Source organism: Mixophyes fleayi, chromosome 1, assembly GCF_038048845.1.
Source record: "Mixophyes fleayi isolate aMixFle1 chromosome 1, aMixFle1.hap1, whole genome shotgun sequence".
Taxonomy (NCBI): domain Eukaryota; kingdom Metazoa; phylum Chordata; class Amphibia; order Anura; family Limnodynastidae; genus Mixophyes; species Mixophyes fleayi.
Genome location: NC_134402.1, coordinates 388,633,657 through 388,657,705, shown reverse-complemented (window position 1 = coordinate 388,657,705; position 24,049 = coordinate 388,633,657). Strand labels below are relative to the sequence as shown.

The 24,049-nt window shown below is 36.9% G+C and overlaps 1 protein-coding gene across 5 annotated transcripts in view; it reads left to right on the top strand.

Annotated features, from left to right (window-relative positions):
- Nucleotides 1–24,049, top strand: part of EDIL3 (EGF like repeats and discoidin domains 3) — a 557,778-nt gene that overhangs the window by 469,220 nt on the left and 64,509 nt on the right. For all 5 annotated transcript variants that reach the window (XM_075180505.1, XM_075180499.1, XM_075180492.1 and 2 more), the window contains one exon: nucleotides 6,685–6,869. In XM_075180505.1, coding sequence (XP_075036606.1) covers nucleotides 6,685–6,869 — 185 coding nt within the window. The remainder of the gene's footprint in view (nucleotides 1–6,684; nucleotides 6,870–24,049) is intronic.

Below are 24,049 nucleotides of genomic sequence, written 5' to 3'. Positions count from 1 at the left end.
CTCATATTGTTTGCCAGTACTGCCAGATTGAAAATGTGTATGTAGCTTAGTTGTTCTGTCTTTTGTGCAGTAGTATCCATTCTTATTTTCCCCCAGTCAAGTTTCTTTTTCTCTCTTTTCTCTTTTTGGCACTTGAGATTAGTTTATTTCGAAGACTTTCTGTTTTTCCTTTTTGTATGGGATTTGTTGTCTCTTAGGTAGTGTGTGTTTAATCTTCTCATCTCTCAAAAGTAGAGACCATTGTTTCCTTAGTATTTTTTACAATCTTTTAGAATCATTTGTATTAGAATCAGGGGCATTTTGTCTTGTATTTGTTTTTCTGTTTTTTGTTGCAAGCCATTAACCAATCTCTGTCCATTTATTTGACTTATATTATACTGTTGTTCTACCATGTGTGCATCTTATTGCCTTTCCAAAAATATATTTTTTTACTGTGAATGTAATGTAATAAAGTTTTTGAACTTCCATAAATGACCTTCATTATCTTAACCTATACAACTGCCATGAAATTGTAATACAATTTTTCATTTACAACCTTTCAAAAATGATGTTCTACAGTACGTACACTATATGGACAAAAGTATTTGGATGCTTGACCATTACACCAACAGGGACTGTAATGACATTGTATTCAATACATATTCTTTAATATGGAGTTAGTCCCCCTTTTACAGTGATATCAGCTTCCCCTCTTCTTGGAAGGCTTTCCACAAGACATTGGAGTGTTTCTGCGGGAATTTGTGTCCATTCATTCTATAGAGCATTTATGAGGTCAAGCACTGATGTTGGACGAGAAGCGCGGTTCGCAATCTCTGGTCCAGTTCTTCTGAAAGGTGTTCAATGGGGTTCAGGTCAGGGCTCTGCGTGGGCCAGTCAAATTCTTCCCCACAGAACTCACCAAACCATGTCTTTGTAGTCCTTGTTTTGTTCACTGGGGCACAGTCATGTTGGAATAGAAAAGGGCCTTCCCCAAACTGTTGCCACAAAGTATGAAGCATAGAATTGTCCAAAATGACTTGGTAATCTGAAGCATTGAGATTGCCCTTTGCTGCAGATAAGGGGCCTAGTACAAATCCTGAAAAGCAGCAGTTATCCCTTCACCAACAAATTTCACAGTTAGCATAATGCAGTCAGGTAGGTAACATTCTCCCGGCATCCACCAAACCTAGACTTGCCCATCTGATTGCCAGGGAAGCATGATTCGTAATTCCACAGAACACGTTTCCACTGCTCCACAGTCCAGTATCTGTGTGCTTTACACCACTCCATCCAACGCTTAGCATTAGTCTTGGTGATGTGAGGCTTGCATGTAGCTGCTAGGCCATAAAAACCCATTCCTTTAAGCTCCTGCTGCACTATTTTGTGCTTACATTAATGGCGGTGGGAGTTCAGAACTCTGCAGCTATGGAATCAGCAGAGCGTTGGCGACTTTTACGCACCATGCGTCTTTGCAGACGTTGAACCTTCTTTGTGATTTTACGTGGTCTGCCTCTTAATGGCTGAGTTGCTATTGCTATTAAATGCTTCCACTGTCTAATAAGATCACTTACAGTTGACCTTGGAATATCCAGCAGGGATGAAATTTCACGAACCGTCTTATTGCAAAGACGGCATCCTATCACAGAACCACGCTTGTAGTCACTAAGCTCTTCAGAATGACCCATTTTATATCATAAAGGTTTGCAAATGGAGACTGCATAGCTAGGGGCTTGATTTTATACAAATCTGGCAAAGGGTCTGATTGAAACACCTAAATTCAATAGTTAACAGGTATGGCCAAATACTTTTATCCATATAGTGTATGTCATTGTGTGACATCATGTGACTATTTTGTCCAAATTGCTGTTTTTGAACACTCATATTAATCTGTGCATCAAGTGTCCCTTCTGATAGGAGAAGCTGGACAAATTGGGTCATGAGGAGTAGGTGTTCCCACATAATTTTCAACAATAAAGTAGATTCCAAGGCGGTTTTGCTGCATTTAAGTATCTTTAGTGTCTTGCTATCTGGGCAAACCTTTGAGCACCACAATACCAATCATGAAAAGTTTATTGAAGTTGATGATACTGATTAGGTTTTTTTTTATAATTTTCCTAAATAATACTATATTGTTTTTAAGCTTTATACCATGTATTTTCATCTAGACCTGCAATCGCACAAAAGCATGCGCAGAGTGATTTTACAGTTCCCCAAAGCAGGATATGAGGGTAGAAATAAAAGTGGATAAATAGGCAAATTGCACATAAAATATTACTTGAGCATTTGTAGTTTTGTACTTTAGTAAATTATCAAAATTACCCTTAGTGAGCATGACCCATTTACCACAATTAACTATGTATTTAGTACTACAATTACTTAAGGTCACAATGTACATCGTATGTATCTAATTTGTTCATTATTTTAATTTTCCTCAAATAAACTATCCATGCCACCCACAAGTCAATGTCTTGTGTTGTATTGTCTGTGTAGCAGTCTTGTATTCTTACTATGTGAATATTTTCTAATAGCTATTTAACTATATAATATTTTCAATACAATGCAGTAGAACTTCACTTTTACAGCTTTACATGTACAACTGTGCTATAGGCTTAGTTCAGTTAAGGACTTGCCAACTAGTAGTACTACCAGCTGCTAGTGCAATGTGTTTTTCTAAGTTATTTATAGTATTGATTTGGTTCTGAGTGTAATCTGACAGTACATTAAAAAAACAAATTACATTTCAGAGCTCATTGTGTTATTAGGCACAGGAGGATGCTTTTCAAAACATCTATTTTGTTCCATATTATTATGTTGATTACAATGGATGACTATCGTCATTTTAAAACGTGAGTTCATTCACAGCAGTATACGTTGTGACCTCAAGTAATTGTAGTACTACCATAGACACATGCAATATTTATATGGGCTCTGCAAAAATGTTGGAAGATTAGCTGCAACAGGACGGCACACAGACCTTTGTTTATATGTCCTGTAATGGTGTATTGCATCATGTTGTGTTCTAGATAATTTATTATTTCTATATATCCGTGTGTGGAAAACATTTTAGCTTTCTTGTTGAGCCTTTGCAATAATCCATTTACTCTCACTGCAAGAGTATTCTGACCAATGATTTGTATTTGTGATGTTTGGTATAAATATAGGAAAACATATTTTTTAAAAGTATAGTTACTTATGTACTGTAGCTTGTTATATAATAATAATAATAATAATAATAGTAATAATAATAATAATAATACAAAAAATAATAATAATATACTTGTTTTAAAAAGTAGTTACTTTTAATATTTTCTGTAGAGTCTGTTCGTTGATTTGTGAAAGTTTATTTACTACACCATAAGGACCTCAGTTCAGATAAGTCTTTATGAATAGTACACATATGTAAAAGTATTTTTTCCTTCAATGACAGCTCTATCCAAAGCTGAAATTTCAATCACGGGTTGAGTTCCATAAGATAATCATTAACCCAGTATATTACATACCTGGAGTCTGGCATTCCATGCACCAGGTGGGTCCCCCTTTGTTTGCCACAGTCTGGTGATGCTCTATCTTGTATTTTTGTTTTGGATTAAATGAGCCTTTAATTAACTGCCTCTTCCTGTAGATTATAAGTAAATATTACTACTTTGGTCAAACCACCTGTGGATAGATGAAAATGCTGTTCGCCAAATGGAAGGTCAACAGAATACTGTTCCACTAAATGTACGAAAGGTGATACACTGTCATAATAGGTTATACAAAAAGTAGAGCAGTATAGGACATACAAATTATATATATTTATTTTGATATATCTATAAATATCTTTATATATATATATATATCTTTATATAATATATATAAGCCTAGCGGCGTGTGTTAGTGTGTGTGTGTGTGTGGAAAAAACTATTTTCTCAGAAAGGGCTCATCCAATTGACCTGAAATTTGGTATACTGACATTATTTGACAAAAAAATTATAATAGTGAAGTCAGTTAACTTCCATCATCCCCCCTTTCCCCCGTGGGAGGGGTAGTAAAGGCTAAATTTACGAGTTGAGGGATCAAACTCTTGACCGTGTGGGTATTTATTTACCAGAGCCTGTGTTTGGTCATGGACAATTGTATGTCGCATTTTCATGAGTACGGAAAAGCAGTGATGTGAAAGTGCAGGTTATGAATACTGCCCTTCAAGGAAGACTGATTGAGCACAGCGATAAGGTATTTAGCAGAAACGTTGTGTATCGAGAGGTTTTAGAACAGTAAGACGATGGAGATTAAGGATGGGGCGATGAAGATGAAGGATGAGGTGATGGAGAATAATGATGAGGTGGTGACATGTGGACAAAACCACGTTAAAAAAGGGCGCTTACGTCGGGAAGTAATGCTCTTCCCCTGAGGAGGCCTGGGCTAGCCCCAAATGCATAACATGAACCTTTTTAACACCTGAAGTAGCTTGATTTGACTAGAATGCTTGAGTATCATGCACGGGTTAACTTGTGTATATATATATATATATATATATATATATATATATGAAGAAGGACAGAAGGGCAAGGCGCACAATAGTGTAGTATTTGGATAATAAATAGTTTGAAAGTGCATATCAAACTAAGGTGGTCTATAAGTACACCAATTCCTCATCACCAAAGAGAGGTAAAAAGTAGATAAACCAGAGAAACTGTGCAACATAATAATATTTCAAGCAGTGTGACACCATCCACTCTTGTGAGGCTTATCTGTATGGGTTCCAAATGTGCTGTAACAGATCAGCAATGGGGTCATGAGTTTGATTCCCAACCATGGCCTTATCTGTGTGGAGTTTTTATGTTCTCCCTGTGATTGCGTGGGTTTCCTCCGGGTGCTCCGGTTTCCTCCCACACTTCAAAACATACTGGTAGGTTAATTGGCTGCTATCAAAATTGACCCTAGTCTCTGTCTGTCTGTCTCTCCCTCTCTGTCTGTCTGTGTGTGAGTGTGTGTCTATATTAGGTCATTAGACTGTAAGCTCCAGGGGGGCAGGGACTGATGTGAATGAGTTCTCTCTACAGCGCTGCGAAATTAGTGGCACTATATAAATAAATGATGATGATGATGATCTCCAGGTCACAAAAAGCAGCCGGATGCCTCATAAAAATGAATCAATAGAATACAAATAGTGTGATATCATAATGAAACAATTTATTATATACACACAAAGCAATGCACTTACATTCAGGTGAGAGTAAATGAGCTTATCTGTATGATCGATGAAATGATGAACCACGTTCAGATGATTAGAATTACTGGCGTTTTCACGTGGTATTACATCTAGCAAGGGCTGGCTAGATGTAAACCCCTATACCTGGTAGGATGGAACACGTTGAGACAGTACCATCAATGTGTCATTGTGTCATGATACCGTCAGGAATTCTATTCATCTGGACAGCTGGGGGTAAATGTATATATATAGATAGATAATAAGAAACAAGCAATAAGAAACAAGAAACAGCTAGCCGTGACTGGAATAACTTTAGTCACTTATCAATGAACACACCTTTTCTGCCACAGCAGAGGATTTACTATGAAGTCCTTGCATTCACCAAAACCACTTGCCTTTCTAAGTTCACGAAGAATCACGTGGAATGTGCTAGATTAAATGTATTTAATACGAAAAATGGTTCCAAGGCTAAAGTACCAAACAGTCTAACCATAGGATGAACACACTAACCTTCCTCACACTGCTCCCACCCCCACCTTTGTAAATTAACTATTCCAATGTCAGGGCAGTCTTGTTCCCAGAATGACACAGGGCTTTCAAAATTATACGCCTGGAATTTCAAAGGGCAGGACTTCTCACCTCTTTGCTTTGCCTGACCAGGCCCTCTACACACCCTTTGTAAAGCTTCAGAGATGTTATCTGTTCCTGGGCCGGGTTACTTTCAAAAGACTCTTGTTTCTTTCCAAGGTCAAACTCATGTCATTCAGCAAAGCACACTTTGACATTTTTTTTTAGAAGGTTACATACAAAATACACATGGTCATACATGAATATTCAGGGGAAAAGTGGCAATCAGTGATTAGGTACAATACTCAATCGCCACAGTTATGAATGTCTCAAACCAGCATTGCATATATAGCAGGTATTTAATTACTGATAATATTGTTATCTATGGCTCTCTACCTATGGCATCCTTTACTACATATGTATAAACTCAATTGAGAGTTTCCAGGATTGAAGCAAAGTAGAAATTAAAATTAATGTGTTCATGACTTAGAAAAAAGGGATTAGTGTAATGTTTGGATAAGTATTATTTTGATTGGTTCCAGTTTTTGCCAGTATTTAAGAAAATTGCTACATAGAGACTAAACAAAGCATAATCACAGATGTTTTCAGCTCAGGTAATGATTTCCAAATCGAAAATACAGTAACAAGCAAAATAGTGTTATCTTCTCAATTTTATTGTGAGCATCATTGCTAGAGAGGCTGTAGTTCGTCTTTGAAATTAGCTCATCTTCCTTTAGACTGTTTCCTTAGGCAGTTATGATTAAGTCTTTTCATATTCACAATCTTTAGGACTTTCTTTAGACAATACTTCATTTCATTTAATCTGTTCTCCCACTGAAATAAAAACCCCCTTTTCCCAACAGAGTTCATAGATTTTAAATAAAAACAAATATGCTTATTTTCTTGTAAGCCATTGCTATCATCAGTTCTGTTTGATGCTTTTACAGGCTGCTCGGAACCACTTGGGATGAAATCAGGACATATACAGGATTACCAAATCACAGCGTCAAGCATTTTCAGAACGTTGAACATGGATATGTTTACTTGGGAGTCCAGGAAAGCCCGGCTAGATAAACAAGGCAAGGTGAATGCTTGGACATCTGGAAGGAGTGATCAGTCACAGTGGTTACAGGTAATCTGTTTTTCCGTTGTTTACTTTATAACTCTTGCTCATGCTTTAAAGTCAAGTCATCACCAAATCATCTGTTGCCATTTTATTGCTTTAACCCAAAATGCCTTGTGCAAAAAAAGTTGTTCCTTCATGAACCCATAGAAGATAATACAATACAGCACACTCTTTGTGTGTTATGCTCTCTCCTGAATTGACTTCTTCTGGTACAGCATGATAGGAGAACTCTGAGGTGCAGAGGAAGTCAGCCTGCTAGGCGTCATTGCACAGTTTCATAGTTTGATTTGAAATCACTGGTACACCCTGTTATTAGTTATAGAAGGTTTTCCATAAGAATTTTAAACTGCACAATACTTGGCAATAACACCTTCCTCAAGTTCTCACTTTTAATGAAGTACTTTAATTCTTTTTGTTTAATTGTTCAACAGAGACAAGCAGAATTCAAATGAACTGAGTTTCACATCAAAACAGGCGGTTTTGCAGAGATACACAGTTCAGACTATACAATTAGTGTAGCACATTGGTTTTAATTTTTGTTTAACTATTCCATAGAATACAATTTTACAATTTAGTCACATATTTACATTTTGTAGAATCAATAGACTTAAGATAGCAATTGTCAATTCATTCTGCTTTGTGGTGTGGTGGAGGTAGAACTAAGAACAGTTCAAGCCAAATTCTACCTGTGGAAAATGCAGAATTTTACACTCAAATGTGAAGTCATGTGAATATTTCTCTTATAATTTTTTTATTTTATTTTTCAATTTCTAATTTTAAACTATGTGAACTATTTCTGACATCATGTTCTACCAATCCCAGACAGATAGTTTCATAATTATTGAGGAACCTCAAATTGCCAACCCTTGTTTTAATAGCTTTTCGCTTTTTTGAAATTGTCTTTTTCACTTTGTGCTTTGTTTATTGCATTTGTCAGATATTCACTATCTAATTTTGAAAGTTGATTTAAAAAAAAAAAAACTAGGACATCACATTATTATTTTATATGTAAAGTTTGGAGAATGATTTAATTCTGACTGCTAAAATAAAAGCTTGTTCTTCACAGGAATATTTTATATAGATATTACTAATTGCATATAAATTGTGTACGTAATTACTAGTTAGCTACATTTTAGAGAACTTAAACAGACTATTCAATATGGCATTTAGTAGTATTTAGTTCATAGAACCTAATCACAGCCTCCCTGGAAACCCTCCTTGAAAATATTGACAGATGACAGGTTTAAAATTAGTGGTTTTTTTTTTTATTTAACTACATTAATTGGAGTTAACTCTATTAATTGGAGTTAGTTGGATACCTGCTGGGCATTTTTATCACCTCCAACATAGTGATTTGTCAAAACCTTTTCTTGCAGACTTTTGTTGCCAAGACAATGACAGCAAGGCACATATGGAGTTTAATAGAGGCTTGTCTATTTCTCTCTCCTCTGTGTTAAACCAGCAAATTAGCTCTCTGTTTGTATAATTCCAAGAACAGTAAAACTCATAGAAAATTCAAAGTCAACCACCTTACATGACACACAATTTCTTAATAATTAAAAGAAAATTTAGCATACATAATGATTAAACAATTCTTAAAAAATAGAATATTTTCTCTTTCACATGAGTGTTCCACAGGATTGTATGTCTGTACAAATCTGATAAGGATACTGCTAATTGTACAATATCTGTCCACTTACACAAGTGATCAGCTATTCACTGTAGTTTCTGTCCGCTCAACAAGCCAATCTTACTCTTCTAACAAAAATTTTACAGCCAGTATATTGACCTTATACATACAATACATTTGATCTTTAATATAAAACATATAACATTTGATATACTGTTGAATTAATCATCGAGCATTTGCCTACACAAAGCGATCATTATCTCAGAATCTAGTGGCATATTATATTTAACAAGTAAAAACGAAATAATCTGAATCTGGATGCTGCATGAGAAAATGTATCCCTCATTGTGCATTATTGAAATATTACAGTTTGTGATATATAACCCAATATATGAAATTTTAAACTACATCTAAAATAACCTATTGAAACTGGATGATCTTCGGCAAAGACATAGAGCACTATAATCCCTCATACATTTGATATTCCCATAGATATGCTATTTGAATATAAATAATCAGAAATGTTTTTTCAAAAATATCAAAGTTGAGTCATACTATATGAAGCCAGGATGATGTTGTCTTACAAATCTAGTACCATTAATTAGGAAAATTTCTTCCATAATTACTGATGTGATTATGTTACAACGTTCAATTATAGATGATAAAACTCCAGTATACTTAAATCAACAATCATTTGCAAAGATATATATAAATATAAATGTTATAATTGTTTGTACATTTCTACTGAGTGTTTGTTGAATACACCTGTTTTGTGGCATAGCAAATTCAAAAATAGTCAAGGGCTGCATTGTTAGGTTTATTTTCTATCTTGGCTGATAATAATATTGGTTAATAAGAACAATGGCCAAAGCACATAATAAATTATGCAAATTATAAATAGCAAAATATATTTGAGTATTACATAGGAAGATGAAAATTGGGAGAGATGCTTAGGAACAATGGAGGCCTGGGGTGGAAGGATCCAAATATAGAGGCTCTCACCGAGAGGAGTTTTGTAACCCTTTCCTCATATATCTCCAGCAGGATATATTTTGAGAGTGTCTGTGAGGAAATAATTTTTCGCTTCACTTTAAACTGTAAAAATAATAGGGCAGCTGTTTATATCATTCCAAGGGACAAATACATAGGAAGATCACACCCATTATTATATATAAAAAAAGGATAAAAGTATTAATTATTCTTGATCTGTGTTAAGCCATCTTTAGCCGGCCTTCAGCTACCGCTTACCCCTTCATACCATACATTTCTGTGACTCCAGCTCCTCACACTGATGCAAGAGGAGTGAATCACATAATCACGTCCCCGTCCATCCGTGTAGGAGGTAAAAATCACTGGGAAAGTAAATTGGGGCACTAAGATGAATAGGAGTTCTTCTGCTAAACAAAAATACAATAAAATTGATCTCGCTGTTTTGTTCGGTTCTTATAAAAAAAATAATAGTGTCTCCTGCCGCCTACTAAGACAAGGGGATATATTTACTGAACTGTGGGTTTGAAAAAGTGGAGATGCTGCCTATAGCAACAAATCAGATTCTAGCTATCATTTATCTAGTACATTCTACAAAATGACAGCTAGAATCTAATTGGTTGCTATAGGCAACATCTCCACTTTTTCAAACCCGCAGTTTAGTAAATATACCCCAAGGACTCTTAAAGTACCTTAACAAAAGAATTAACCCTAAGTGTGGAGACACAATTGATTAAATAATGTGTGAATTTGAAGTTTTAGCATATTGGTTTGTTTGCAGATACTACATCCAGGTATTGCTTATAATAATTTGGTTGCTCATGTTGCACAAAGCACTAGTTCCAAAACTAGTGGTCGGTGAACATGCTCAGATGTACAAAAGCATATTCAACGCCAAAAATGCAATTTGTGTTCAACTTCAGTCACTGCAAATCAAAACTGAGATTCAAATAGCTAAAAAGTGAAAGAAATTCAATGTGCATGATTTATCTGCTGTCAGTTGTGTTTTCCTTATCATTAAGATAATTGCAATGTCATAATTCTACAGTTTAAAACAAAATATAATTTCAAGAACATTTTCACTATTATTGTGACCTCAAGTCATTGTAGTACTACCACAGACACATGCAATATTTATATCAAAGTTGTCTACTCTTTTGGAATGTTTGGGAGACTCCGGAATTTCTGGGAGTCCTCCCAGTCTCCTAGGAGAGCAGGCAAACCTCTTGGACGACCATTAGTTTATGATGTGATTCCCACATCATCGTGGCTCCGCCCCTGCTGTAATTGGCTAAAACTTGTGTGATGCAATTTAGAGGGGGCAATTACACGATTCCCAGAGCCACGCCCCCACACACCCACATCCCCCTCAATCTCCTGGACGCCAGTTTGCACAAGTTGGCAAGTATGATTTATATGGGCCCTGCACAAAAATTTAAAGATTAGTTGCAACAGAGTGGCTCACAGACCTATGTTTACGTGGCCTTTAATATGGTCTTGCCTCAAATTGTGTTCTAGATAATTTACTATTTCTATATATCAGTGTGTTTTATCACTTAATAATTTTAGATTTTAGTGGAATCTATTTACTCTCACTGTAATAGTATCTTGACCAATACCGAAGCATTTGTGATGTTAGTATTGTAAAATAATCTGTATAACAATAGTTACTTACGTACTGTTTTTTATTTCTTTGTTTTATAAAGTTACTTTTAATATTTGTTATGTTCTACAGTTAGTTGTGTTTTTGCAGATTTTTTGAACATGCATAAAGCATGTAGTGAATTTGTGTATAAAATAAACTTTATTATCGTTGCTAATCAGTCAATGAGCAAATTGAAAGAAACACGGCTTGCATACTCGTTCTTCAAGACTTTTTGTGATATACTTTCTTGGCTTAATAAAAGTCTATCTTTTGTCAAATTCAAATGTGGATTTGTATTTAAATTTGGGAATAAAGTGTAGTGGTTAAGCAATGCTATAAAGGTGAATTTTGTTCTCTAAGGCACAGTATTTAATTTTTTACAAAACAGTTGCTTGAATTTTCCCCTAAATAAACTGTAGATTCAGGGCCTTATTTAGAGTCAGACGCAAGTTCTTTTGTTCAGCACTAAAATCACTTTTGGTAAAGATCTGTCTCAGTTTGCACTCCAGCTGAGATGGATCTCTGCGTTTAGAGAATGGGGCAGGTAGTTGGCGAGCCTAGCAATGTAAAGGCTTTACATGCTATTTTGAGTTGAAAGCAACCGCAAATAGGTCTCTAGGAGAAGTATCTTTTGCAGCTGCTATCAGCTGGTGTAAGAGACCTTGTTGTATTATAAAACAAAGTAACAGATAATTAAATTAAAAAAAAAAAGTGTGCACCTCCTCCCAAACAGCAAAACCAACCCCCAACCCCTGTGCTGTTTGGGGGGAAGGAAGAACAATGTTTTTTTTACATTTTTATTTAAATTTAATTATCTGCTGTACAGGGTGTTGTGCATGATACACTTGCCGCTGGCATATAAGCCAGATAAAGAGTGTTTGAGCAGTTTGCACAGTATTCCAAGTCGTATGGATCTAAAGATCTGTGCAACTCTAAATACTGTGTAAATGATGGAATGCAATTCACTTTTATGATTTCAGTGTAAATTGCGTCCCACTCTAAATGAGGCCCATAATCCACATTTTTCCATTTGGAGTGCAAGTTTAGAATGTTGTAAAATGTAGGACATGTAACATTGCAGAACTTAAAAAAGAGGTCACATGAAAATTAAAAAACACCTTTATGAACAAATAGGGAATACATTTGCTCTAGGACAGGCTCTATCCCAAATAAATATAGATATATAGATATAAATTCGTCCCCTCAGTTTAAATTTACTTTATACTCCAATGCAACATGGTTTTGCCAAGGTGCAAATTTCCTAACTCAGCATCAGGCCCATCATCATCATCATCACCATCATTTATTTATGTAGCGCCAACATATTCCGTAACGCTTTACAATTGGGGACAAACATAGTAAACTAATAAACAAGCTGGGTAAAACAAGAGATGAGAAGGCCCTGCTCGCAAGCTTGCAATCTATGGGATATAGTTATCCCTGCTTTTTTTATCCATGTTGAAAAGACACATTGGGAAAAAATAAAATGTCTTTGTGACAAATGCCTCAACGTATTCATTGAAATTCACACTCTAATTGTATTTTAGAATCTAGCAGTCTATTTATAAAAATGAGAAAATTCAGAATTCCAGTGAATTTCCGGTGAAGCCTAGTTAATATAGTTACCATGGACAGCAGCAATACAGTCACTCACATCCTATTGCTATTTCAGGACGGCGATAGCAGAGGCTCACCACCAGAATAAAATGCTTTATTATTTAAATAATGGATATTTCCTTACTTAAACTACTTTTATTTTTTTCCTATTTTTTCCAATTTTTTCTTTAACTTAACTGTGTTAAAAGTGAAACTAGAAGCCCGTCATGCGCAGAGGGTCGCTGCACTGGCTGGTGATGCGTAAGAGTCCATTAACCACTGCTAGTCAGTATCGCCAAGAAGCTGAACATTGCTCAGCTGCACAGGTGAAATTTTATTGTAAAATTTGTAGAAAGAAGATCTTTCATATTGCCTGTTATTGGTAAATAACCCCCCTAGCCTTTTATTTTCCAGTAAGCAATGGGTAAGATATCATTACTGTTTGATATTTGCATTAATTGGAATAATATATGGATTTTGATGGACTTTTCCACACATTAAATTTGAAATTATGTAATAAATATGAGGCATTTAGCACAACTCGTGATCCATTTTATGATCTTAACATCATAACGGTTTTAACTTTCCTTCACCCTTTTCCCCATCTCATTTCACAAGTAAAATACACTAGTCCAAGATTATATCATGTGCTGAAATTTTTTTAGGTTTTGCATCTATATGTGACTTTTCTGGAATTCTCTCCCTTTTATAACTATGGTTATGGTTTTATGAGCTAGGGATAGATATGTTTTATAAGGCTGCAGCTTATATAAGCTTGTGATTTGTAGCTCACTTATTCTATTTTCGTAGTTTTAAAAATATTCTTTAGATCTGTCTCTCATTACACGATATTTCCCAAATGACTTCCTCTATAACCACATAAACGGCAACAAAAATGTTATGTAAAGTACAGAGTATGGATGAGCATGTAAATTGCCCTACGCATGATGGAATGCACAATATAAAATTCTGGTGATTCACTAACTTATAAATAATGGAGTAAAAAGCATCCTCTAGGGAAGAATTAAGTTCCCATTTTTAATAACGTGGGCTTTAGCAAGTAAAGCAGTGATACAGTCTTGATGATACTGTGGCGCCTTTTTTTAAAGCTTTTTAAGATTCCGCTGTATGCATTCAGCCAAATAATCTTATTGTGACTGTTTTAACACTTAATAGTACCTACATAATTATTAAAGGTGCTGGTGCCAGTGCTACAATTCTGAGTAGAAGGTTCACATGTAACAGTCTTTCCTTTAGAATTTCTGGATTGAAAATGTCACAATTTGTCCCTTTTTTCCAATTTCCTAATTGTCCTTAGCTTCAGAGCTTCAATTCTCCAATTGTGTGTGTCATAACAAATACATAAAAAAAATATATATAGTGTTGTATGTATGTATGTATTCAATGAGACACCCTTGTGTGATATAAATTGTGATAAAATAAATAAAAATATTTGTGAACTTTTAAACACTTAAAAAAAATATTTTGTAAATAAATTTGGTTTCATGTAAAAGACCCACGAGTTCCCCTTTGCTAATGCACTTAGTGCTATGAGTGTCTGCGTCTATAGTGCAATGTCTTACAGAGAACCAGAAATTTTCTTATCTCACAAGGTTTCGCTGGATATAATTTATTTGTTTTTTGCAGCATTTACAAAAGAAATTATTTAACATCAACTGAAATCACAGCTGCGATAAACATTGGTCTTGAAGAGTAGGTGAAATCCCAAACAGTCGTTATGATGAAATGATTCTAAGGGGCAGATTGAAGTGGACTTGATGTTGCTGAGAACATTGCGGCCGTGCTTTATTACCGTTCATATGGTAAAAAGTAATGCTCACTTTTTCTCGCACCTCTATGGGGCGGGAGCAAGCGTGAGTGGTACTTTCACAAAAAAAAAATCGCCGCGTAGTGACTCGAGACACTACTCAGCCAATTTTTTTTTTTTATTGAATCTGCCTCATATAATGTGTTTTTATATTTAAAGACCTCCAAAAAAATCTCTGTGTTAAATGGAGACAACTTCCTTTAAGTATGTACTTACACAAATCAACATCTTTGTAAATAGGTAAATAGGTTTCTTTGATCTACTTTCAATTGGGTATTTGTTGTTATTTAAATGATTTCTGCTGCTTGTAGTCTCTCAGAAATATGGAGATCCCTTTTATGTGATACAGAGTGGGCAAGATAAAGTGCTAATAGTCCATTATCCTTTTGATAACATTGTCATAAGAAACTAAATTGAAGAAAGTACAAGAAATACATGAACCTACCAGATAGAAGATGTTAAAGTACATAAAGGAACCTGGCAATCAGTTTAGGTGTAATCTCCGCTACATGAGTCGTGCATGTGTTGATCTGTTTTAACACCTACTTGTGCCACTACCATTTCCACTTTCTAGTTTTTGAAGGATTACTATTAAGGTTAGGGTGAAGTGCGCTAGCGGAACCAAAAAAAAACCTTAATTGTAATAAAATTACAGCAGAAAGTATTCACATATCACTACTACATAAAAAACATTATCTCACAAAACAAAAAATAGAGATGTATTTCTTATTTAAGCAATTGTGATTTATAATAAGTAAATTGTTCCTTATTTGCTCCAGTAGGTCAATTAGGAATCCAGAACTAGTGTTCTATAGCACAGATACAGGGAAATATGTAGAGCAAAATAGGGAAAGGGGTAAGCATGAACCCCTGATACCTGTCTCTCAGCTTTAACTACTGGTGGTAGGAAGACAACCACATTAAAAGGTATTATGTTCATGAATAGAGTGTGTAAGACATTGGCAGAAGGAGAGACATGACTTTACATAGCCAGGTACATAGCCAAAGCAATGGCCATCATATTCTACTGAGAATGTTTAATTGTCTTACATTTGCAAAATCCTATGTCCATCCCTTAGATTGTACGCTCCTTTGAGCAGGGTATTCTCTCCTCCTGTCTTCACCACTGACCCTCTTTCCCGCGTCCCCTCTCGCTCCCTCCTCTCCCCTCTAGGGGTCTCCCTGTCATCCGTGCCTTCCCTCTTGGACTCCGTCATTGGCGGACCTTCCCCTCTCCCCTCCTCCACCCCTCTAGCGGTGCTTTGAGCTCACTGAGTTACTGTGATTATTGTTTACTGTACTGTGCTGGCTCACCTCTTATTGTAATCTCGTTTGTCCCTGTATGGCGTTACGGACACCTAGTGGCGCCCTATAAATAAAAATTAATAATAATAATAATAATAAATACTTGACTTGTACTCAAGCCAATACATTTTATATTTTATTCTAATTTTTGGTACATTAAGCAAAGTGATCAAATTTGTTAAAATAACAATAGAATATAGGACAATCAGCGCATATACATTCTCATAGAATACAAACAGTATATAAATGATATTATGGACAGTTCACAATCTCATTTCATAAAAGGGGAGTAGCTGTGTCCGTGATGTAGATATTATCTTTCCAAATAATCAACACCTTCCCATAACCTTCCGTGGAGAATAGTGAAACAATGGGTTCCTACCAGAAATCCTGATCATATAGGCACGTAGAGTAACGAACAACCTCCTCTCGATATCGAGACTCTCGGAATTGTTTCTACTCTGATGTTTTCTTCTCCAATAATGGTATTGTTCAGGCTATTCACATCTGGGGTGCATCACATACATTTTTCCACACATGGCTTCTTCATATTGTCTTAGTTTTTGTTGAATTGTAATACAATAAGTAAAATTTGTTATAGGTTGTCGCATGAGATTAGTTTTCTCAATTCGTATGGCTTGGTGTGAACTATGAGAATCTATATGCGCTGATTGTCCTATATTCTATTGTTATTCTGTTTATATCAGACATATACCCTGTTAATAGGATTTTGGCTGCATTTAGGACTGTAGAGCGCCTTATTGGTGGTTATTTATTAGCATTTAAATTTGTTAAAATAAAGACATATATGGATAGTTATTACACTTAGTAAGGATTTTGCCGGAGGGAAAACTCTGTTTTAAAGGCGATCACCTCCTTGTAGCAGGAAGGTGAGACCCACCCGCAGGACTCTGACAGTTACCTGACTTTGGTGTTTGAATCCCTGAAATAGCTGAGCGCTCCATGCTCTTGAAGTGTCAAAACAAGACTGTATGTAAGACAGCCAACACACATTTGTCTAATCAGATTCCACCTTCAGTCACGTTCTTGCTTGAGCAACATTGAAATGCATTATGTAGCTCTGGTCAACTAGGTGTTTGTTGGACTCTGCCGCAGGTTCACTCCCTAGGACCACATCTTTTCTACTACAGGGAAACAAGGGCTAATTGTTATTGGAGAGGTGCTTGTGTGTGAACATCTGCTTTATTTTATAGGTTCATAAAAACTACATTCCAAAAATGATTGCTACCTATCATTTCATTTCCACATAGGAATATCATATCACCCCTTTTTTTGTTTTACCTATTTGTACCTCAGCTGTAGATAGTTACATATGTAACAGTGGTTATGTGTTCCTTCATGTTACTAAGCAGTATGCAATCAGAGGTGCGTGCTCTGGTGCAGGGAAGAAGGGATGAGGGAACTGAGGCCCACACCTGCTAGTTCCATGTGCAGTGGGCTCCATTATCCACCGCACCTGTCGCACCAATGGTAGTTCCGCCACTGTATGCAATGATGTGTTGTGTGTTTCTCTGTCAGTATTCAGAAAGATGGATTGCATTCTACTAACAGATCTTAAGATTCTCGGGGGCAATATCTTATATTCACATTGAAGCTAAAATATTATCTTCTTCAGAAGTCAAGTTGTAATTGTGCTTAATCACTGACTTGCTCCGGTCCAAAATGAAAGCAGCTATGGAATATTGTCATATCTTCACCGATCTGAGTACCGAGCCGAGCTCTCATGCACCCTCGGAAGTGAAAACAAGGCAAAAATCATTGTTGCGTTGTCAGATCTGGTGAGATCTGAATCCTATAAGTAATGCCCTCCACGGAAATCATGCGCCATTTCACAGAGAAACACAGAAGGGGTAGCATGATTCTTGGCAGTCTCTAATGCAGTTGGGCAGCGTCATATCTAAAACAGAAAGAGGAGGGGTGGCAGTTTTCTTAAAAGTCTCCATTGACATTCTACTGAGTTATAGCTCACACAGAAACCGGAGAGGTCCCAATGTTGTTACCAGTCTACAGTCTACGTGCCATTGCTCCATTGCTAATTGTTATTGCTGAAATAGAAATAATAGGGCTGTCAGTGTTCTTCAAAACCTGCATTCACATGGTACTGTTCTATTATATGGTACTACTGGAAGATATTATGCAGCAAAACATGTGTAATAAGAACTATGCAATATTACGTATCTATTGACTACAATTGATCAAGAAAGAAGGACATTTTGTTTCGGCTAATGAGTAGGTCAATTAAGGTTTTGCGGGGTCTTTTATTAAGTAAAAGTTTGTTTTAAAATTGTGTTTGTGTGTGAGTGTTTTTTTTTACACTTCTGGCATAATTAAATTGGAGCTCAAATGGGATGACAAACATTGCCTTTTCAGGGGTCCCTGTCTTGTTAAAGACCCCAACTACAATAACTCAGGTAGCAGGTGGAAGCAGGAAAGCTTTTTTTTTTTTGCACCCCACGATAGAGATAGCAGCCCTGCATTAATCAGCATGGTGCAGGTTTTCTCTATGGCAGATCGACTGCACACTTGTATTGTCTTTATTACAATGAAAACCAGCGTCGGATGTCTAGCACTGGGGCTGATTGAAGATTTGGGGAGGAGGATAGTCTCCCCATTTTTAAAAATATATTTTTACTGTGCACAGTACACTGTGATGAAAATAGTTTCTTCTAATTTAAGGTATAGGACAGGGGTAGGCAACCTTTTTCTATCGGAGTGCCGGCTAAAATCTAGTCAAGCCCAGGTGTGCCAGTTGTGTGTGTGTGTGTGTATATATATATATATATATATATATATATATATATATATATATATATATATATACACACACACACATACATACATACATACAGAGCTGCCTAGAGAAATTCATGGCCCCAGTACAGCAACTCCATGGGTCCTCCCTTATAGTTAAGCATAGTTAAAAAAATGTTGTGCCGCCGCAAAGGCGGTACAACATTTTTTTCCCATGTGAGTGGTCGTACAATTGGGGGTGTGGAAGTACATCATTGGGGGCATGTCTAGCAGGTGAAAAGCACCAGGCCACCCTCTTACAGAAAAATGCATTACTCACACATGCCCCCTTGCTCTGCAGCTTTGCTCACATATGTCCCCTCTGCCCACATGCTTTAATCACACTTGCCCCCCCCTCTGCCCAGCACCTTTAGTGACACATGCCCCTCGCCATCACACCTTCTTCTTACCTTATTCTCCACTGCACAGCATGGGAAGATATCCAGCAGCCCACCGAGTACCATGTGACCACTGCAGTCACATGACCTGGCGTCTGAAGGTACCTGAGCTGAAGGGGATTTAGCCACTACCGATCCCCCTGCACTCAATAATTTTTTTTTTTAAAAAGTAATTTTAAAATATTAGGTTTGTTTTTCAAAATTAGGTCTCCAGAGGGGACTCGGGCCACCATGCAGGCCCAGGCAATTTGTAGCCGCCCCCTCCCCACTCCGCGGCTATATATATATAATTAGTTCTCATTTTATGAGGCTAATATCATATTAACAGTAAGGGACCAGCAAAAAAAAATGTTATGCCGCACAGTAGTGCCCCAGTTCATCTTATGCCACATAGTTGTGCCCCCAATTCATACTTTGCCACAGTTGCCCCCATAAATACATAGTATGTCACAGTTGCCCCTAGAAACACATAATATGCCACAGTTGCCCCCAATATCTTTTATGCCACAGTAATGCCCCCATTGACTCTTATGGCCTCAGAATTGCATAAAAAAAATTTAAGGACACTAATAAATTAATTAAAAATTATATAATTTTATACTTACCTCTTCTAGCAGTGATCCGGTCCGCAAAGGTGCTTGGGAGGAACTGCACAGCCCGCAAGCGCAGCAGTTCAGCTCTTCTCTGGCTGTCATTTTTAATCAATGACAGCCGGAGAAGGGCTGAGCTGTTGCGCTTGCACAGCAGTTCAGTGTCGGGGAAGGAATGACAGCCGGAGAAGAGCTGAACTGCTGCGCTTGCGCAGTAGTTCAGCTCTTCTCCGGCTGTCATTTAGAACAGTCGGACAGCCGGCGTGCCAGGACTCAGGGGGCTGCGTGCCACCCCTGGTATAGGATAAATGCTGAGCTCTGACAGTTCTTCGTAAATTATATTTATTTTGCATGAATGTATGTGTTTTATTGTTGTTCAACTTCAATGGCACACAATTATTAATCTCATGTGTACAGATAGTTATTGTTTGGAAAAGAAAAAAAGGAAGCAAAAACACACAATGCAAGCTATAATGTCAAATACATGCTTATTTGTTTTCCATAAAATAATTCATTTTGTCAAATGGTTCTTTAACTTTTCTACCTATGGTTTAAATTCAATTAAATTGCTGTTTACCAGCACTTACACAAGCATAGTAGTTGAAGCATGCACGAGATACTCGTTTTATATCTGCAAAGAACCAGAATAAGGCAATGAATTTTTATGAGTTGTTAAAAGCGTCAATCTACATATAAAAAGGGAACAACTTTTCCAATAAAGCATCCGCTAAGCCCCTGACAATATGTTTGTTAATAGAAACATTTTCCCTAGTTGCCAACATCTAGAACACAATTTCAGGGTAAGACAAAGACACACTTTCATGCTAGGTATGTAGAATGATTACACTACGCAACTCAAATCACACAACCTCCAGGACACGGTCATTGAAAATATTCTATTTGGTATGTTAAATAATCAATGCATACAGGCATCAAAATAAATTAGAAAATATACTGCGAACTGCTACAGGTACATATCTAAATCGACATATCTACATTCAACAGACTTTACAGTTTATTAATTCTGCCGTGTGGTGTGGTTGGAACAGGTCTGGTAAGACTTAAGGCCAATATTCGCTTCCAAAACATACAAAATGTTATTGCCAGATATGCAGAATTACACATAATATTCTGTAGAACAGTTTTGAAATTTAAACTCATCCCTAGCCACTTATAGTACATTGGAAATTACAGTCCTGACCCAGTAATATTAAAGCATTTGAAGCATTTCTTTTTACATGTTTACTAGAATGTTGTCATGGTATCAGCATCCAGGATTTTGTAACTTGATTATAAGCCATTGGTTGGACATGTTACAAACCCATTTGTATCTAGTTACGATAGATCCACTATAATAAAATATTACATATTGTACATATCATATCTATACTTATTTTCTAAGTTATGTTCTGGCTTACTATATGTTTCCAAAACTGCACTTCCTTGTGTTTTCTTCAGTCAGAGGTGGGCTAGCAGGGAGGTCAGAGTACATTTTCCCCCTGGGCCAATTATATTTTTATAGTGAGGGCTACCTTGGGAATGCAGAAGGCTACAATTCTTGCTAACAAAATAACTGTGCAATTCCCCTTTTTTCCTGAAGCATGAATGCAATGCAGTTCATTTGTAAGCATCTGTATTTGTATTTGGCTTACCTTTCAAAACAAGCAAGAAATGTGAGTAAAATTATTTTAAGGCAACTGTAACAATACTTTCTTACTGCACGACGTGAGGCACAAATCTGCTTTATTGCTTCGCTCCTTTGTCAGATTTGTTGTCAGTTGTATGTCAGATACTTGTCGGATACATTGCTTTGCTATATCTACGAAACTAATGCTGGGCACTTAATGGGTGCAAAACATTGTTACTGCACCACATGAGGCATAAATCTGCTTTATTGCTTTGCTACATCAAGAGAGCTGATTCTGGGCACATGTTAACAGGTGAGGATGTCACAAACAGTGAAAGTCACATATATGAACATCATTTCATGTAGAAGTGCAATTGACACCACAATATTCCCGACTTAGTTTGAGAGAAGCTGCATATCACTGCTCTCTGCTGTTGTAGGGCGATTCTTCGTTCTAGTATCTCACTCGCACTCTGTGGCTTTCTGACAGTAATCATTCCCCTCCACATGTAATAAGTAGAGATGCTCGGGCTCGGTTTTCTAGGAACCGAGCCCACCCAAACTGAGTACCGAGCTGAGCCGGCTTGGTACTCACACGCTCCCTCGGAAGTGAAAACGAGACAAAACGTCATTGTTGCATTGTCGGATCTATAAGTATCACCCTCCACGGAGATCCGGTGCCGTTTCACAGAGAAACACAGAAGGGATAGAACAATTCATGGCAGTCTTTTGTGCAGTTTGGCACCGTCATATCTAAAACAGAAAGAGGAGGGAGGGGTGGCAGTTGTCTTAAAAGTCTCCATTGACATTCTATTGAGTTATAGCTCACACAGAAACAGAAGAGGTTCCAGTGTTGTTTCCAGTCTACAGTCTATGTGCCATTGCTCCATTGCTAATTGTCACTGCTGAAATAGAAATAATAAGGCTGTCAGTATTCTTCAAAATCTGCAGTCACATGGTACTGTGTTATTATAGCTCACACAAAAACAGGAGAGGTGTCAGTGTTTAGTGCTGAAACAGAAATTCAAATAATAGGGCTGGCAGAGTTTTTAAAAGTCTCCAATCACATTCTACTGTGCCATAGCTCACCCAGAAATAGGAGAGGTGTCAGTGTTTAGTATTGAAACAGAAATTCAAATAATAGGGCTGTCAGTATTCTTAAAAGTCTCCAGTTACATTCTACTGTGCCATAGATCACCCATAAATAGGAGAGGTGTCAGTGTTTAGTACTGAAACAGAAATTCAAATAATAGGGCTGTCAGTATTCTTAAAAGTCTCCAGTTACATTCTACTGTGCCATAGATCACCCATAAATAGGAGAGGTGTCCATGTTTAGTGCTGAAACAGAAATTGTGATAATAGGGCTGTCAGTGTTCTTAAAAGTCTCCAGTGACATTCCACTGTGCCATAGCTCATACAGAAACAGGAGGGGTGGCAGTGTCCTTGTCGCTCTCCAGTCTCAAGTCACATTGTTCTTGTCATTCCAGTCTTCAGTAACATTGTTCTTCTCACTCTCCAGTCTCAGATGTAATGCCACTCTAGTTGTAATATCCATTCCTGTGTCTATATAAGTTAAGCAGTTCTTCAGGGATGAGAGAGAGGTATCCAGAGAAGAGAAGGAGATTACAGATGCAGCACAAGCAGACATGGTTTAATAATGTAGAGTTCATTGACAGCACTGTTGGGCTTAAGGTAACTAAGCTATTGGTAGCTTGTTTTGTGGGGGCACAAACAAACCAAAACTTCAGCCACAAAATTGGCACTGCTTGTCGCTGGAGTGCTTTCTTTGTTAAAATGTACATGTCCTTTTCAATATCTTGCATAAGGGTGGGTGCGAGGGCCCAAGGACAATTCCATCTTGCACCACTTATCTTTTCTGCCACTGCTGTGTGTCAATGATTTCTAGATATGCTATGAACTGCTGTGTTTGTGTCATTGCTCTATCACTTAGCATTCAACCAGGTCGCTGCAGTCTTTGTCTGAAAGTGGTTAATAATAATGTAAAAACAAAACAATAAGCATTAGAAGTAAACTATTTGTAGTGGAGATATAGGGAACAGTCATGGGAAATCTAGAACAAATGATAGACAGTATTATAAAGAGACAACAAACAAGTGTTTAGTAGACAAGTGTGTAACTACTATAGTAGCAGTTGGTGCTACTCACTGCTCAAACTTCCTGTCTGAGCAGTGAGGAGGGATGCAGCAGAAGTGCACATAAAGGTAAGTTAGAGAGGTGTGTGTTTGTGTGTTGACAAGGGGGCTTGTGACAATGTTGTGTGTGTGATGGCACTGGGCTTGTGGCAATGCAGTGTGTGTGTTATGGCACAAGAGGTTTGTGGCAATGTAGTGTGTGTGATGGCACAGGGGGCTTGTGGCAATGTAATGTGTGAGGTAGGTGGTGTCTAATTAATGGGTCTTATTTTGTTTGTGGAGTTATGATGGGGCAAGTTAATTTAATAGTGGAGTTGGTGCAGACTTATTAATGTAGGGTGGGATGATTAATTTAATGTAGGGGTGGTTTGGGCACTATTAATTAAATGTGTGGCAGAGTTTTGGAAAAAGGATTGCTATTTCTTAAAAGTGAATGCAAGTTATTTAATGCATGGTAGGAAATAGGTTTATTTAATAAATGTGATTACATTAATGTTGGGGTTGTTTGGGGTAATCGATCTTTTTATTTAAGGTGATTAAAATAATTTTACAGGGCTGGTTACAAGAAAGGGGCACTAATAATAAAACATGAGTTGTTTTAATTTAATATCGGACT